At 42.2% G+C, this 18,692-nt stretch overlaps 1 protein-coding gene across 6 annotated transcripts in view; it reads left to right on the top strand.

The window, feature by feature from the left end:
* Positions 1-18,692, top strand: part of SLC8A1 (solute carrier family 8 member A1) — a gene marked incomplete at both ends in the record, with an annotated part of 323,580 nt that overhangs the window by 266,017 nt on the left and 38,871 nt on the right. For all 6 annotated transcript variants that reach the window (XM_082851869.1, XM_082851865.1, XM_082851866.1 and 3 more), the window contains one exon: positions 15,048-15,323. In XM_082851869.1, the coding sequence (XP_082707995.1) occupies positions 15,048-15,323 (276 nt within the window). The remainder of the gene's footprint in view (positions 1-15,047; positions 15,324-18,692) is intronic.

Raw genomic sequence — 18,692 nt, 5'->3', positions numbered from 1 at the left:
GAAAAACAAAGAGGGAAGAGGGTGTTAGGGATTTGGGAGTTTTCATTTTTGTCCTGTTTCTTGTGTGACTATAAAGATTCTTAATTATCCTTTATGTAAAAATAGAAATTGACTGAGGTTCATGAAAAAAGCTGAGGTTTCCTGAGAAATGGTAGGTAGAGTTACCTCTAAGGAAGTTGCTCCAAAACGTGTGTCTAAAATTTCAGCCCACTTTCTGCTTGAATAATGTTACCATTTATTGCTTGTCTACTATGCCAGTGAAAATAATCAATAAACAGTCTACAATAAAAATAGAAAAGAGTTTTATTTGAGCCAAACTGAAGACTATAGCCTGCAAGACAGCTTCCCAGATTACTCTGAGAAACTGCTCCTGAGAAGCGTGTTTTTCAGCACGGTCTTATATCTCATCAGAACAAAGAACATTATACAAGTCAGGGATACATTTCTTCAAGGTTTCAAGAAAAAAAAGACAACAGACCAGCATGTGCACAGCAAGTCAATATGGCCTTGGCACCTGGGAAGAGAGTCTTATCACCCAAGGAGGACCAGCATTGGAGTTCCAGGAAGGGAGGCATTTAGGTTTTATTTTTAACATGGACATTCTTTACTTCTGGTCAATGTGCCCTTTTCTTTAATAATTAAATCAGATGTACCATGTGTGTTTGATGGGCCACAAACAGGTTAGGGCATTGGAATGGATGACCTCTGTTTTTGGAACATGGAAGTACTAAAGGGTCCTCTGAAGGACCTTTCACTTTCAGCAGTAAATGTCGACTTACTCTCAATGGCACTGCTATTTGAAATTTAGAGCTCTGGCTTTAGTCCAATGAAACATCTGCCTTAGAGTACATGTTAGATAAACTGGGTAATTACACCAACTGGGCCAAAGCTCATTTAAGAGATCTAATGCTTAAGACACACTAATGGTCACGTTAAATTCAGTAGCTGCTCTTCCTTGCTTTGAATTAGATATCAGGAAAGTAAAGCTTCTTTAACTTTTTATCAGAGCCCCTATCAAAACTGCTCTCACTGGATTATAAATTAATCATAATTTTAATTTTTACCTTTAAAGTATAATATTTGAAAAGTATTTGTATCTTTCCTTAGAGTTAGAGTTATTATTCAAGATGTCCCCTTACTATAGTTAAAGAAAACATGATAGGGCTTCCCTGGTGGCGCAGTGGTTGAGAGTCCGCCTGCCGATGCAGGGGACACGGGTTCGTGCCCCGGTCCGGGAAGATCCCACATGCCGCAGAGCAGCTGGGCCCGTGAGCCATGGCCGCTGAGCCTGCGTGTCCAGAGCCTGTGCTCCGCGACGGGAGAGGCCACAACAGTGAGAGGTCCGTGTACCGCAAAAAAAAAAAAAAAAGAAAGAAAGAAAACATGATAAATTCCTACTTTAGTTTAAAGAAAAGGAGTTTTGTTTTTTTCAGCAAATTAATTTTTTTCAGTGTTTTCTTATTTGCTTTGACCATCAGAAAGCTTAGTCAATTTTTTTTTTGTCCAAGTATTCAATATTCACTCAACTTACGTGTCTGAAAGTGTCCTTTATTTCTGCTTTCTTCAGATATTTTTTGGTCCTATTTTATCTTAAAGTAGTTTAACTTTATTAATAGGTACAGATCTGCTCAAGTCCTCTTGGAAGTAGAAAGAGTCTAAATTAAAATACTTTTTTTAACAACAGCAAATCTGTCCTATTTACCACTATTTCTCTAGTACCCAGGCCAGGGTTTGACAGTGATAAGAATTTGTTGAATAAAGAGTGAATGAATTTAGGTGGGAATCAATGTTTTCCAATCTACATGTAACTGGATTAAAAGCCTGTTTTCCCTATATCATACTGCCGTGTCTGATCTAGAAAAAATCTGTATAAACACATACATACCCTCATCCGTACATATGCCATATTTCAAAGAGTTTCAGACACATTTAATTCATATATAATATACACAGAACGTACAGATATACAAATACATGTAATTGTACCCATATAATACATTTATTTTTGCGTATGCAAATTGGATATGCAAATCCATATTTTAAATTGCATTTTCTGTCAGTTTCCTTAGTGGAACTTTAGTGTTTTTTGGCTGGTTATTATGATCCAAAATGAGAAAGAGGAAGAGCAGAGGGCATGAGTAACAAAGAGGATGACGGTAAGTTCCATAAAGAAACTATTTATGGCAGATATTCTAGGGCCATATTGGTAGGTAGATAAAGCAAATCTAGGATATCTATCAACTTTAAAATGCCAGTGGTAGCAGAATAAAACGTTGAATCAGGTAGCTTCGACTCTTAGTTTCAGAAAGAGGCAGGCCAGCCACACAGCGGTGAGAGAACAAGAAGGCGGGGGAAGCAAGCAATTATTTTCTGGCCCCTGGCTTTAGCTAATATTTCTGAAAAGAATACTGGCTTGTTGGGCTGTTTTTCTCTTAAATTGCTTATTACAGAATCTTGAGGAAAACACTGTACCAAAGGCTTGGGAATGATTCAGCGTTTTTATTTGTAAGCCTGGAGTCACATCTCTAATGTGGTTTGGAGGAGAGGCAGCAGCTCAGCTCTGCAAACAATGCACTATCACTGGATCCAGTAGCTCTTTTGTTGGCTTCGGCTGCTGCGATGTGAATACAGTTTTAGTTGTTGCTTCCAAATCAAGGCACGAGGTATTGAGGGGGGTTTCATCCCAAGGCGGGAGCCTTTGTACACTGTTTCCAGTGGGGGAAACATTTCAGCATAATCCAGCGAGGTGGAAGGAGGAGAAAACATAACCAATCCCCCCCAAAACACACACACACACGCACACACACACACACACAAGTGGAGGAGCCTTGTGAAAGTGACTTGCAGCATTAATTCTTGCTGTTAACAGCCTTCTGTCTTGATAAAAACCTTGTCATTCTGACTCCTGCAGTGAAAAGCCACTTGCCTGGACCAACAGGCTTTGACAAAACCCAGCAGCCCGTGCCTCTCTCCTGCCTTGCCTGTGCCTGTTCACATCTGGCTGGGTGTTGTCTCTTCTGTCCTGAGAAAGCATCTTAGACCAGAATCCTGGTGCAGACCTGAAAAGGAGCTTACTGATCAGCTAGTCCAACCTTGCTTTTTTTTTAATAAATAAGAAGCTGAGACCAGAGAGGGAAAGAATTTCCTCCAAGGTCACACAGAGCCTGTTTCAGAATCCAGGGTACTTGCTACACCACATAGCACCGCTCTCATTATTCTTTCCAAGTTGGCATTTGTGGAACCAGCACCTTTGCCCTTATTCCATGCCTGTCCCCTGATGTCACCTAAGGACCTCTGGGTTTCTTGATGACATGATGCTTCAGGATTAAGTGAAGCAAAGACCACAACTTTCTTGGGCCAACAGTTTAGTAGCATTCAAAGAAGTGAATGGCCCTGCTCTTGATGAATAGTTGTTTTGTGTTCACACCAGCCTCACACGGCAACCCTGTGCAGTAGGTATTGAAGAACCTGTTTACGAGATGGGGAAACAGAAGTTGGGATTCACACTTGGACCCATAAGTTCTGGTTCCAAGGTTGGTACTCTTTCCATCTTGTCACACTTGTGCATCCCAGAATCTAATGCCCGTAGGCCACAAGCTTATTACTTTTATTCCTCTTACTTTGCTCTTGCCTCAGGGCTTGTGCATAAGTGTTTTTCCCCTGCATGGAAGGCTTTCCCTCCATGTCCGGATGTTCTCAGCATTAAGGTCTCAGCTCACGGGTCACCACCTCAGAGGACTTTCTGTACAACCCAGTCACTCTTTATTATACTATCTGACTTCAGTGTCTTCAGAGCCCAGATCAACATCTGAAATGATGTTTGTTCATTCGTTCTGCTTGATTACTATCAATCTCTCCTTACCAGAATGGACATTTTATGGGGTCTTATTTGTCTGCAGTTTCAATGCCTAGAACTGTACCTGACATGTAAATGATGAATAAATATTCACTGCCGATACAAATGGTACAAATGAAGTTACTCTTTTAACCACTGCATTCCCTTTGAAGAAGAGGTGTATTGGTTATTTTACTAGGGATATTGGTTCAGGTTAGAGGTTCAGCCTAGGCTTATGGGACAAAACAGTGACCTGAAATACTTTTAGAGATCAGACCTATAGACGTAACAGCGTTTTCTCCATACCTTAACCAAATAAGGAAAATAGGCCACAGACGTTGATAATGAGAGGGGAAGGGATATTTTAAAGATGCTTTATATTAAAGAAAAGCATCAAACAGCTCCATTACAGGATTTTTTTTTTTTTTTTTTTACGAGAGATGAAAAATCCACTGACGAACAGACAAATCTGATTGTCAACACCCGCCTTAGGCAGCCTACCCTTTAAAGGAAGTGTTCACGTGCAGTCAGGGAACAGGATGCTCCATCTGAATTCCACTAAGGAGCTAATCCTCTTGTCCAAAACCGATTTCACTACATATAAGATTCTCACTTCTCTTTAAAAAAGTCTCGGGCTTCCCTGGTGGCGCAGTGGTTGAGGGTCCGCCTGCCGATGCAGGGGACATGGGTTCGTGCCCCGGTCTGGGAAGATCCCACATGCCGCAGAGCGGCTGGGCCTGTGAGCCATGGCCGCTGAGCCTGCACGTCTGGAGCCTGTGCTCTGCAACGGGAGAGGCCACAACAGTGAGAGGCCCGCGTACCGCAAAAAAAAAAAAAAAAAAGTCTCATTTATCTTTTCAACAGCACCAAAGAGAAGGGTAGTTGAGGTTAGCCTTTGTTTCCAGGAGATGAATCTGTGAGGTGCCCAAGAACATGGAAATCATCAAAGCCTCTTTGCTGTCAGTGCAGAGCCCTGTTTACTGGCATCTCAATGAAAATCACAACAGAGAGAAGGGACCAGGGACGAGCAGATGAGGTGCACCCCGAATGATTGCAGTCACTTTGTATTGTGCAAACCGAGGCCATGATGAGATTTCTAGATACCCCACTTTCATCACTAGTTTGCTGGCAGATCAACTCACAAAGCCCATGATCAGAAGAAAGTCCCTTCACGTGGTCCTGAGACCAGGAAAGCAGTCACAAAGCAGGGGAGTTGTCTTTGCCCAAGAGCTATCTAGAGTCCATTCCATTCTCTATGCAGAGAGATTGATGTTTGCCCACAGTATGAAGAAAATCCCACTTCCCCCCAGGGCTGACATAAACCACTAGTAGAGGATTTTCCCAAAGAGTAAAAGAAAACCAGACTCTTTAGGAAGAAGAAAGGAAGTAGGGTCATCCATTCATTCCCTGAAAGAGCATTCAATATTTTATACACGGTAGCATATGCAGGGGTTTATTTTAAGGAGGTAGGTTATTTCCCAATTACACTTTTCACAAAGTAATGTCAGATGAGCTTAGATTTTTATCAGATTGGATTGTTGCTGGACAAACCACAGAGATTTTTTCCTCTGGGAAAAATGGGTCAAGTAATTGCAATAAAGTGAAAGAGTTTAAATCTCATAAGCAAGTCACTTAAACTGTGAGCCTTCGTTTCTTCATCTTTAAAATGGAGAAAATAATACCTACTTTACCAGATTGCTGGGAGATTAAGTGGAATGTGTGTATTGACCCATATGCATGAAGGTAGTTAGGCACTTAGTAAGTGAATCTGAATTTATAGTTTAATCCCAGCAGCATCTTAAGAGAATCTAGATCATCTTTGTGCTCCTCTGCATGTGGGGCAACCTTTGATACACATCTACTGTTTATATAAATTTCAACATTTTCCTAGGACATAACGTTGATTTTTGTTGTTGTTGACAATTACAGGGTTATTGCTGCCCAGTTCCCCCAAGGCTCAGCTTCCCACATTCCAGGAGGCTAATTCAGACTCAGCTGCTGGTATTTACAAAGAGTTATCAGAGCCCTGGGTCCAGTCTTGGAATCTAGTGTGCCCACATGCTACCCGCTTTAACTAAACCATCTAAACTGGCAGGAGGCATCTACACTTGCTGAGTATCACCTCTGCTTTTTGGAGGTTTATTTCTTAGGTGCTCCAGTCTGCAGGCAAGATGCTCCTTTATTGCAAGAGCCTGAAATTCTGTCAATCCTACAATCAATAAAGGGTAAGAGGACCCTCTGAATTTCAAGACTCAGCCTGACTTGGAGTGATTTTGCAAAAATAAAGCTTGGGGCAAAACCCACATGGGACTAATTCTGTCAGCCCACAGTCATTTAGGAGCCCTCAGCTCACATAGAGGAATTCTTTAAAAAGCAAGAGGATAAGCAATCGAGTTTCAGCTTTAAACTGATTCATTTGGTTAATAATCAAACTTGCATGGAGCTAGAACTCCTTAGTGGATCCGTTTTTCATTTTGACAGTGGCTACATTTGCTGAGAAATATTTCTGTCACGTTAGATATTTCTTGTGCCATGTTAACCATCCTAACAAGGTCCTTAATGACCTCAACTATTAAGCATTCTGTTCTTTGTGGAAAATTTCACCCAGGGGTTCATTTGTTTCCAACAGGGTTGAAAGTTATGCGCAGAGAGTGAGCTGCCTTCAAGTGTCCCTTTCAGGATTGTCACATATCACCTTTCCTTAACCGCCCCAGTATGGAGTGAAAGTCGCACTGGTCCTGTGGGGCAGAATGGCCCATAGCTATCTCTGGCTTGGAAGTAGTTCGTGGGGATGATTAACAGGGCCTATATAGGTGTCCTCTCCCTCTAAGAACAGGCCAGAAGTTCAAGTCACAAAGCTACAGCAGTCTCGAACTCATATTTCTTACAACATGATGTTGATATCCAATGCATCTCTCCAAGGAAATAGAATGAAAACTAGAGATCAGTCAAGTCGTCTCTAGAATAAAGGACGTACTCCTAGCTGTGGGTGTCTAGGCACAGTGGATTTTAGGCGTGGGGTCTCCACACTAATTCTGATCCCCACGACTTAGTAAAGACGGGCCTCTTGATATATGACCAGGCTTGCTCTCAGGCCTTTGGCTGCAGGGGACGAGGGCAGTGAGACTAGAGACCATCAGAAGGGCCCACAGCCCGCCACCCACAAGGATAACTGGCCACACCAAGAGACTTAGTCATAATCCAAATACATTTTAAAGAAGGCTTCAAGAGTGACACTTCTTAGAAAGAGCTGGTATGCTATCAAGGTTCGAGTTTTCTCATGACAAAGTTTTACATGGACTGAAAAGACAGTAAGTAATTACTTCTTTTAATCACTTCCTATTAAGGATAGGTGAAAGGTTGTACAATTGTGTCCCCCAAAATCAATTACGCTAGTGTGGAAAATGGAAGACATGACTTAGAAATGTCTTCGGAAGAGTGGATTGTTGATGTTGGTTTACTCGTATGACAATGTGTGATGTCAGCCCAATGTGTTCATTAACAAAAGTGCCCAGAACGAGGATGGCGAAAGACCTTCCCCGGTGCAGGCAAATAAGCGCCTCTTGGAGTTGCATTCAGCTCCACGCACTGCATTCTAAAAAGGAAGGCTGTGTACATGTCAGTCCCAAACTCCCAATCTATCCCTTCCCCCTACCCTTCCAGGTACACGCTGCTCTATTTAAAATAGGTAACCAGCAAGGACCTACTGTATAACACAGGAACACTGCTCAGTATTCTGTAATAAGCTAAATGGGAAAAGAATTTGAAAAAGAATAGATACATGTATGTGTATAACTGAATCACTTTGCTGTACACACAACACAAACTAACACAACACTGTTAATCAACTAGACTCCAATAGAAAATAAAAATTAAAAAAAGAATAAGCAGCAGACTGCTCAGAGGAGCATGGCCAGACTGAACTTGGAGCGAGGACTGACGGTGAAATGAGAGGAGTCAGCATCAAGTACCTGAAGGAATGTCACGTGGAACACGATTAAACTTACTCCACATGGCTTAAGGAATGGGACCCGGACAAATGAATGGACCTACCAGCCCAAGCTGACAGCCAGAGCTGTTAAACTGCATTGTGAGACTATGAACTCCCTAATAGCTGAGACTCTCAAGTGTGGCATGGGTGACTATTTGGCAAAGAGATTTTAAAGAAATTCACATTAAACAGGGAGCTGACATGGGCAGGTTCCGAAACCCTTCCAGTGCTTTAAGTTCAGGTATTTTTCTAATCCCCACACGTTTCATTTGATAGAAGCAAATGTCTGTATTCTTTCCCTGTGCTTTGGCAACTCATAGATCTAGAAATTTGAGTGAATTGTGTTTTGAGATCTCTGTTGATAAGGAATTATCTTGCAATATACTTGGAAGAAAAGTTGCTGACATCTTCTACTTTGCATCAGGGAATAAGTATTTGGCCAAAAAGTTCGCTCGGGTTTTTCTGTAAGGTGAACAAAAATTCATGAGTTGAATCAGTTCTCAGTTTGTTCTCTTAAAATTAGAAGGGGTAAATTAGCTGATTGCTAAAGTTTCTTTCATTTAAAATATTTAGTAATTTTGTAAGAACCTTTGAATAAGAGAAATGGAAATATACAACAGAAGAGTAGAACTTGATTTATAATTATTGTATATCGGGTTGCAAAAAAAAAAAGTGATAGCTATGGAAGAGAAAGCCCATTCAGTAACAAATTAGCTTGTTAATCTGTTTGAAGAGAACAAATCTTTGTGCTCAGAAACTAAAGAGAAACAAAATCAAATCAACCACACGGGAAAAAAGGAATAAAATTTCAGAAAGAAATTATGCCCAAAACAATGTCCACAGAATGAAGAAAACCACTGTAGTGATCCACCTTCATGGTTATTGATTTGTATATTACAGGAGGCTGCTGAGTAACACTTATTGGGCTTAGAAGATCTCATGAAGGCAGTGTGGTTGCCCACAAATACCATCCTAAACCCATCGTGTCATGCTCCCGGAAAGCATTCTGATCGTTCTCATTATTCTCATAGTTGGAGGATAGTCTTGCAAAATAAAAATGGACTAATTATAAATAAATGAATATCTAGAAGGAATTGAAAGTCAGTTTCTCAGATTAACAAGATTCTCTAAACTGCTTTCCATTCCAGAGTTGTGATAATTTAGGCCAGTTTCCCCAATTCTAGAGTGAAGAGCTAGATGCAAACCAGGATGTTTGATTCAAATGGTTGGCCTTGGACGACTGGAAATGAAAATAACTTGCCACACTCTAGAGATTCAACATCGGCCGTAACCATGATGCTCTCCCTTACTGTATTGTCTTGTCTCCTGGGTTTAGTTGGTCCCCAGGAACTCGAGAAAGAGCATATGGCTGACTGCCAAAAACATATCATAGCTAGAACATAAATTAGAAGACAAACATTACTGATGCTGCAACATCATTTTTACAGTCCTACAAAAAGGCAACATTGCATTTCTATAGCACGGGGCATCAGAAGAATTCTCAGGTTCAAACTTTGAATCAGTGTGTGACGATCGATGCTGTAGTCTTCAACTTGCTTCAACAAGACATCATGGGAAGTAAAATGATCCCTGGGCTGTTAGATCAAATCCCAACTTAGCCACTTACTGATTGTGTCATTATTTTAGAAAGTCACTTAACATCTCTGAACTTCATCGTACGATGGGATTCATGATGCGGTTATTGTAGGGATTAAATAAGATCAGGTATGTGAAAAAAGTTAGCTCAGTGTCTGACATTTAGTAGACACCCCATCATGTTCTCTCCCTCTGTTCCCTTCTTCCTTTTTTCTTCTTAAAACCAAGCAGCTCGGGGAAGCTGTAGTGGTAACGGCTCATTCAAACAGAATATAGATTCTGTGCAATCAAGATACTCAGATCATATTGATTTACTGCCTTTCTTCTGACAAATAACAATGATGGAATATGGCACGTCTGTCTGTAAAGGGGTTTGCAGTTTTACAAAGGACTTGGACATTTCCTCCCCTGGTCCTTACAATAGCTCTGTGATGTGGGATTTAGGAAACTCTTCCGATGAAGAATTAAGGCCCAGGAAGGTCAAGTGTCTTGCCCCCAAACAAGCTATTAGAACCAGAAATTGACTTAAGTCTTCAGACCCAAATGTCCATTACACCCCAGCAGCCTCTATTTCTAGTTCTTAAAGTTCTCCCTGAGGCCAAACCCTGAGCATCTCTACAAATTAACACCTGGTTTACTTTAGCTGCTGTGTACTCTGCAGGTGCCAAGCCCAGGGATTGCCTTTCTTGATCAATTAATTGTGCTGACAATACCCTTGTTCTCATGCTCCAGAGCAGGGCCCGGGCAAGTACCATTATATCAGTAGTTGAAGGGATGCTCTGTCCACTCTCTGTGATGTTAATGATTAGACTACTTTCGTAGTTATATTTAGGAAGTCCGGTATGAATTGAGGAAACCATTTAAAAAGCCATGGGAGGGATTAATCAAATACAGCTTGTTTGTTATCTTCCCATTACTGAAATCCATAAAGCTGAAATGAAGGATTCTGGGATAAGAGGATCCTTTGTTTGGGATCCTATAAAAGGAAACCCACCAACCTGCCTGTTTCTTTGCTAATACAGAAGAGAGACTCGAAGGAATTACACAGCATCCAGTAACCCTGAGCTGGCAAACATACCAGCAAATTACTGTCATCTCTACCATCACATAAAAGATGCTCCAGGTGTGTGTGTGTGTGTGTGTGTGTGTGTGTGTGTGTGTGTGTGTGTGTGTGTTTAATGCTCCACTGCTCTTTGCAAGGAGCACACTTTTAAGTATAGTCCAGGTGGTGACGAATGAACATAATATTTCTTTGTCCTTGTCCAAGACAAGGTAATTGTGTCTCATACATGGCAGTCAGGGGTCATTTTTAATATTTAAATAACATCTGAGTGGGAGATTAAAATTTATAAAGAGCAGTGAGATTCCAGGAAAAAGATGGGAAGCCACTTCTACTTTCAAATGCAATAAAACAGATGGGCCTCCCAGTCCAGACTTAAGCATTAAGATGTTTAATCTTCCTTATAATGTTGGAAGCCTACAGAAGGAAATTCTCCCTCTCTCTTGCATGCATACACACACACACACACACACACACACACACACACACATATTTTGCATTGTACACGTACAAGTCATAAAGTTAATTCCAGAGGGCAATATTAGATTTTGTTTTTAAAAACCGAGAATGTCACCTTAGGACCCAGCATCTTGACCAAGTAATTAAATAATGATGGGGAAACACAGTAACAATCCTAAGTGGAGGAAAATAATGATAACTACCATGATAATCATTACCTTGAAATATCCTCAAACACTTTGCAGAAATGATCTAATTATTCCCTTGCACATTCCTCATGGGAAAGGGGTTATTATTTCCATCTTGAAGACAAATACAACATCTACTCTCAATTTATAAGTGTCATCTCTTCTCAGAAGCTTCATTATTTGTTTTCTTGTTCATCTCCACAGTATGAGACTTAGACACCCCAAATTAAGTAATTTTGTAGAGTTAGAGGCAGAATAATCTGTGTTTCTATGAATGATTGATTAAAATCTAGTGTTTTCCAAACTGTTTTAATCATACCCCCTATAAAATGATAAAATATTTATAAATATAGATATTTTGAAGGATCAGATACAAAATAAATATAACTAGAAAGTCTAGTGCTTTTTCTGAGCTTTCCTGGGGTACATGCAGTCCCCCCTTTGGATTGGGAAGCAGGGAGAAAAGGAGGTAGAGAAATCATTAGCATGGTCCTCTTCTTCCTACCCCCCTCAAACAAGGACTGACAATTGCAGCTCTCACAGTGAGTTCCACCTGGAGCTCAAGTGGAGGGTAAAATGGAAATGGGAAGAAAGGTGAAAGAAGTGAAACTGAGAGTCAAATCCATTTCACCTGCCCTCACTAATCAAGGCCATTTTGAGACTTGCAGGTCCTCCAAGTAGCTTGAACAATAAGATGTTGGCCCAAGTTGTTTTAGGGACTTGGAGTCAGCTGTGTCTAGTTGGAACGGAGCTGGTTAAGACTGGGTGGGACCGCTGACCCTCCAACTGGGCATGCGTGGATGCTAGCTCAGTGACATTTTGAACGCGCTTAGGTACGCCTGAGCAGAACCAAGGTTACCGCACGTTTTTCCAATCGCCTTTCCCCATGCTCCCCACACCCCAGACCACTCTGCTTCTTTATTGGTCATCCCATAAATACCCGGAACCCTCTGCTTTCATAGAGGGAGCTTTGAGGCTTGTTCTCCCGTCTCTTCACTTGGCTGCCTTGGGGAAAAACCCTCTCAGCGTTTTGGCTTGCTGTGCTTGGGGCAAAACGAACCTGGTTCAGTAACAGAAGGAAAAAGGAAGAAATGGAAGGAAACAAGAAAGGAGTAAGTAATAGCAACACTGAGTGGCTGTTCCTATATGTCAGTGCTATGCCGTAGGATGCTTCCAAAGGGGCTGTACTAATTTGCTAGGGTTGCCAGCAAAATACCCCAGACTGGGTAGCTTAAACAATAGAAGTGCGTTTTCTCAGTTCTGGAGGATAAAAGTCCAAGATCATGGTTTTGGCAGGTTCGGCTTCTCCCAAGGTCTCTTTCCTTGACTTGGGGGAAGGAAGGGCCACCTTCTTGCTGTGTCCTCACGTGGTCTTTCCTCCATGTGCATGTGTCCCTGCTATCTCTCTGTGTCCCAATTCCCCCTTATAAGGACACCAGTCAGATTGGATAAAGGGCCACCCTAACAGCCCCGTTTTCATTGAAGCATCTTTTTGAAGGCCCTATCTCCAAATACAGTCCCACTCTTTGACTGGGGGTCAGGCTTCAACATGTGAATTTGGAGGAGATACAATTCAGTCCACAACATGTGCTTTTCCTTAAAAGCATCTTCTACTTTCAGGCACGGATGATATTAGAAATATGTAAGAACCCTACAGCGTGAGCACTGTAGGAAATGGTTGATTATAAACTGAGGCACACTAAAAGTTTTTAAGAGTTTATTTGCGCAAACATGGATTCACCTCAGGCAGAATCAAACCAGAAGTGGCTAGGGGCACTCTGCCGCTAGGAGCTGGGAACAGCCTCTTACAGAGCAGACTCAGAAGTGAAGCAAGGAAGCTGAGTGGCTCTAGCTTAAGCAGTTGCCTTACTTAGGAGAGCCTAGGTGGGCTGTTTGTGCATGTTGGTTCCTCGGTTTCATTTTCTCAGATACAAATGTATTTATAGGAATTGACTCTGGCTGAGGTTTCGGCTTGCTCACATCCCGTTCCTAAGGCGTTAGAGCCACTCCCGTCTAATGGCCTCCTTGGTCAATTACTTTAACGTGGTCAGCTAGGCTCTTTCACTCTAGTGTGTCACTCACTTTTCCATCAGCTGACCTGAGTCAAGTCCTCTACCTAGTTCGTTTCCAAAGGTGATTGCGTCCGTCTGCTGAGGGCTTCTTCCCGAGAGCTTATTGGAGACCTTCCAGAGCCTCAAAGATGAGGCTACTTTCTCTGCAGATCCCTAAAGTTTATGTGCATAATAATTCTGACCGTGCACTCACTGAAGAGCGAACCATTGCCTCTTCTTTCGTCCTGTAAGATGACAAGTTACAAATCCAGACACTCCTCGTATTTTGTGAGAGGCACTTTTCCCTCAAAGCTCCTTGGATTTAAGAGGGTTTCCCAGTTATGTGCTGCTCCAGAGGGCCTCACCAAGGAGTGTCTCATGAAGAGTACGCACGTTTGCCCCATGCTGGCAATCTAAGATTGGGCAGACAGCTGGGAAGTGTGACAGCCTCACCAGCTGCCAGCTGCATTGGTTGGAGGAAGTGGATCCCTGGTGACAAGGTTCGGGGAGGTGGTGTGGTGAAACAAAGTCTCAAGGAGAAGTTCTTTCCAAAATGGCTACAAAAGACGTAAATATATACTAGCCACCACTTCAAGAAGAGGTGACGTTCAGTAGCTCAATTTTAAAATATGTGAATGGGGATTGTATCACATTGTAAATGAAGTTTCTATTTTAGAATACTATTAATTTCCTGGCTCCTTTAAGTAGTAAGCTTTGTGAATTTACTTGGCAACATTGTTATATGTGTGTGTGTTATGTAATTAAGTAGTTACCTATGTGTATTATGTCATTAAGTAGTTACATAAAGTCAGTGGAAATTCATACATGCATGCACGTGCTGGAGATTAGACCAAACACTAAGGACACAAAAATGAACAAACTCCTGCCCTTGACAGGCTCATAGTCAAATGGAGAAGGAAAGTGAACAGGCACATTCTAGAGACTGGTCTCATATTGAGCATGCATGAGAATCACCTGGAAGCCTTGTTCAAACACCTCCCACCTTAGCCCCACTCCCCTAGTTTCTGATGCAGCGGGGCCAGAAATTTGCATTTCTAAAAAATTCCCTTGTGCTCCTGCCGCTGTTCAGGGACCACAGTGATCCAGTGTTAGCAGTGTTGGGGGGGGGGCTATGGAAGCCCCAAGAAGTTCCCAGAAGGCTGGAGGGCACGGGGCGGGAGGGTGGTGGTCAGGGGAAGTTTCACAAGGGCAGTGATTTTTTTTTTTTTTTTAAAGGATAAGGAGGGAGGGATTAGGATATGCCAAGCACGTTTAGTTCTAAAGGACAAAAGTAGGAGAAAGTACATTACATACAGTTTTTTAGAAAATGCAAATAATTCCATTTGGCTGGGATGAAGTTTGAGTTTGAAGTAGTTGCAGGAGATGAAGCTGGAGGGCCCTGTTAGAACATGGTCCTATACAGGATCATATGGCCATGAATCCCCAGAGCTAGACTCCAAGCTGGAAGGAAAGAATCCTGGTAGAAGAACTGTCAGTCATCTTTCATTAAAGGAGGCTTTTTCCAAGCCTGGCACACGACTTTCCTGCCTTTGGGGAGAAATCCTTTTCATTTCCATGAAATGACAATACTCACGGGAGGTGACGTGGGAGTAGAAAGTATGTGTTGATTGCATATAACCGGAACTGGTTGGGGCTTAAGGTTTTGCTATTGATCCGTGAACCACAGCGAGGGGGCATGTCAGTACCTTAATAATGATTTGGTTGATTATGATTGACTCTTGGAAAACCCAAAGCTTCATCCACCTCTCAAGAGAGGGCCAACAGGCCTAGGAAGGAGAAAGTGGGAGAGAGGAAAACCCTGATAGCACAGATTTTGATGAAATATTCTTCATTCCTTTCTCTCTAGGGGAAGATGATGACGACGATGAATGTGGGGAGGAGAAGCTGCCCTCCTGCTTCGATTACGTGATGCACTTTCTGACTGTGTTCTGGAAGGTTCTCTTCGCCTTCGTCCCCCCCACAGAATACTGGAACGGCTGGGCGTGTTTCATCGTCTCCATCCTCATGATTGGCATACTGACAGCTTTCATCGGAGACCTGGCTTCCCACTTCGGCTGCACCATCGGCCTGAAGGATTCGGTGACCGCGGTAGTGTTCGTCGCACTTGGAACGTCAGTGCCAGGTAATGAATACATCCCTGTGTGATTCCCCCAGGAGCGGAAGCCCATTTGCTTTCTTGACCCTTTTGTTCCTACAATTTCAAGTGCCGTGCTAACAAACCAGGCCTATGAAAGACAAAAGCCCAGAGCTGTGCATAATGTCACCGCCAGAACATCGTCATGGCATTTCTCAAGGTTAGAAAGCTGGTCAGTATCATCGTGACAGGATAGCATTCCCAGAGGGCCTGCCTGCACGGAGAGAGCAGATTGATTTGATGGATAAATTGATAGGTCAGCTTCCCATTACAATTAGAACTTTCAAAAACACAACTACAGAATTATCTTCAAGAACAAAATTTCTGTCTTCTATGTATTTAGTCAAGTTTGGATGAAGCGCAGTATTTGTTGGGTAACTAAGATAAATATTTAAGACCTGATGGTTCTCTTGACCCAAACATTAATGGGAGTAAATAGAAAACAGACATGGATCAGAACAGGAAAAAGTTATCCTGAGCAAAATAAGCAGGCCAGGTGGACATCCCTTCATGCATTCCCGCTAAGCTGAATTTTTCTTCCAGCCTGCAACTGTAGCTCGTTATGTGTACTCCCTCTTCTGAGTAAGATCTCGTCCTCCTGAACATAACATTGAGAGCAGTAATTTTCAAACTTTGATGGGCATCAGAATTACCTGGGAGTTTGTTTTTAAAAATGCAAATGCCTGAGACCCACAGCCAACCTATGGAGTCAGAAGGTCTAAAGAAGGGCCCAGAAATGTGTGTTCAGCTCACAGGTGATTCTGATACACATCAGAGCTTATTGTAACTGAAGTTCTGGACCTACTTCCCGTCACTAGCTGACATCTTGACAGATGTGTAGTCTCAACTTAGAGCAACAAGACTTGCATCTCTACCAACAGAAGGTCAATGACAAGGGTTGCAGTGGGCTTGGGAAAAGGCAGGAATTGAGGGGAAATACAGCCCTGCGGTTGGTGCCGTTCCTCTCCCACTTTCCCACTTTGCCACAGCCTTAATGAAAATGCTGTGACTTCTACTAACACTTGCCATAGTTGGCGACCTGGCTTTTGAGTCTGAAAGCAAGCACAGTTTAAACCATGTGTCTCTTGACTGAAATCACTGGCTGTTCTTCTCAGATATTCATTATCTCAGTGACTATGGATAGATTACTTCTCTGAGCCTCGGTTTCTTCATTTATGAAATAGGGACAACCATATTCACTTGCAGGATCAGGGTAAGGATTGGAGAAAACGCCTATAAAATTATAGAGCTAGGAAAGCGTCTGGGACATGGAATTCCATAAAAGAGCAGCGCTTGTGATTATGGTGTTGAATGGCTAAGGAGGATCTGACGAGTATGAATTTGGATGCCTCACCCCTTGAGAAACGAAGGATGGATGAAAGGTCCAGATATATCCTGGTGAGCCGTGGCACATGGTGTATTAGAACTGATCGACTGTTTAGGAGTCCTGATCATGCTGGGCCCAGCACGGTTCTGGGGGTCCAGCTGAGTTAATGGAGGAGCTGAGGGATTTCGAGAGTGTTCTCCCTCCCCGCCTTAGTGAGCAGGGCTGTGCAGAGTCTTCCGGTTGACTGCTGATCAACTGGGGTTGATTGATCCCCCCTCAACCCCAGCGGTGTTCCAACAGGTCTATATTTGGTCTTTATTTTTAACTTTTTCCAAAAATGACCAGAAATGTAGCAAGCAAGAGGAAAAACTTAAAGTATTCATATTAAGTTGCTTTGTTTAGAGAACAAGTATACAACCACAGGAACTAAGCATCATCGTTAGCCATGGCTCTATCAGAGGTTACTATAGGAAAATGTCTGGGGGAGCCTTCTTGCCTTAAGGCTTAAATCACTATCAAGCGGTGCCCAAGTTAGTACACACTCTCGACCATGGGTTTAACGCTTGAGGAGAATGTGTGCAAATTATGGTAATGAAGGCAAACTTAGGTCTCACAACACTTATCCAAAATTAGCCTGCCTTTCTGAAAAGTCAGCAGTTGATCCTACCGAATGCATCTCTTGCTTTAAAAGGGATTTTAAAAATGTTTTCCCTACATGAAATCCTTGGGCCTGAAAATGTCTTGGGGTGTTTTTCTCTTTTTCTCAACTCGTCATACCAGTATCTCAAAGCGGGTTCCTTTTTCTATACACCAGTCTGCCAAAATGGCTCTGTATCTCTTGTATTAATGAACTCTTTTGAACAGTATGGAAGCCGTATGATTAAATTCTTTTCTGTAACATGAAATGTGGATTACAGTGAACCTAGTGCTCGGAGTCATTTGTTCTGCCATTTAAAAACAGCTCAGAACCCAGGTAGGGGTATCGAGAGGTAAGAAAGCCTGTGGGATAATACAGCGAGTCATTAGTTGTCAAAATGGTTTCCCTACACTGCCGTAAATTCTTCCCATTGGGGAACATTTCTTTGCTCTGTTAGTGGGAGAATTCCTATAATTTGCTGCAGTATTAACTGTGTAGCATACTCCCCAAACAATATATTCACAGATAATCTCAGATGATCATATCTATATAAACCTCCCCCCGCCAAAAACGGCCAATTGTTCATTCAGCATCTTGTTCAATATTTCTGACTTTATTCTTCAACCCTGATGCTTCAGAGCATTGCTTTATTTTTTTAATTTTTTTACATCTTTATTGGAGTATAATTGCTTTACAATGGTGTGTTAGTTTCTGCTTTATAACAAAGTGAATCAGTTATACATATACATAAGTTCCCATATCTCTTCCCTCTTGCGTCTCCCTCCCTCCCACCCTCCCTATCCCACCCCTCTAGGTGGTCACAAAGCACCGAGCTGATCTCCCTGTGCTATGCGGCTGCTTCCCACTAGCTATCTATTTTACGTTTGGTAGTGTATATATGTCCATGCCACTCTCTCACTTTGCCTCTTCAATAAGTGGTGCTGGGAAAACTGGACAGGTACATGTAAAAGTATGAGATTAGAACACTCCCTAACACCATACACAAAAGTAAGCTCAGAATGGATTAAAGACCTAAATGTAAGGCCAGAAACGATCAAACTCTTAGAGGAAAACATAGGTAGAACACTCTATGACATAAATCACAGCAAGATCCTTTTTGACCCACCTCCTAGAGAAATGGCAATAAAAACAAAAATAAACAAATGGGACCTAATGAAACTTCAAAGCTTTTGCACAGCAAAGGAAACCATAAACAAGAGCATTGCTTTATTGTATCTCCTGACTTATCGGGGGAAAAAAAGATGCTATTCTCAAGTGACGAAGCCCAGTTGCTATAGGCAGAAGAAAAAAGAGAACTAATTCTCTTCACTTACCCCTACCGTTCATCTGTATTGGTCCTGAGGCCCAGCTCTTTGTCTAGGCTGAAGTCTTG

The sequence above is a fragment of the Leucopleurus acutus genome, assembly GCF_964270905.1.
Source record: "Leucopleurus acutus genome assembly, chromosome: 12".
NCBI lineage: Eukaryota > Metazoa > Chordata > Mammalia > Artiodactyla > Delphinidae > Leucopleurus > Leucopleurus acutus.
Note: the sequence above shows the minus strand (reverse complement) of the source record. Positions and strands in the feature narration are given on the sequence as shown.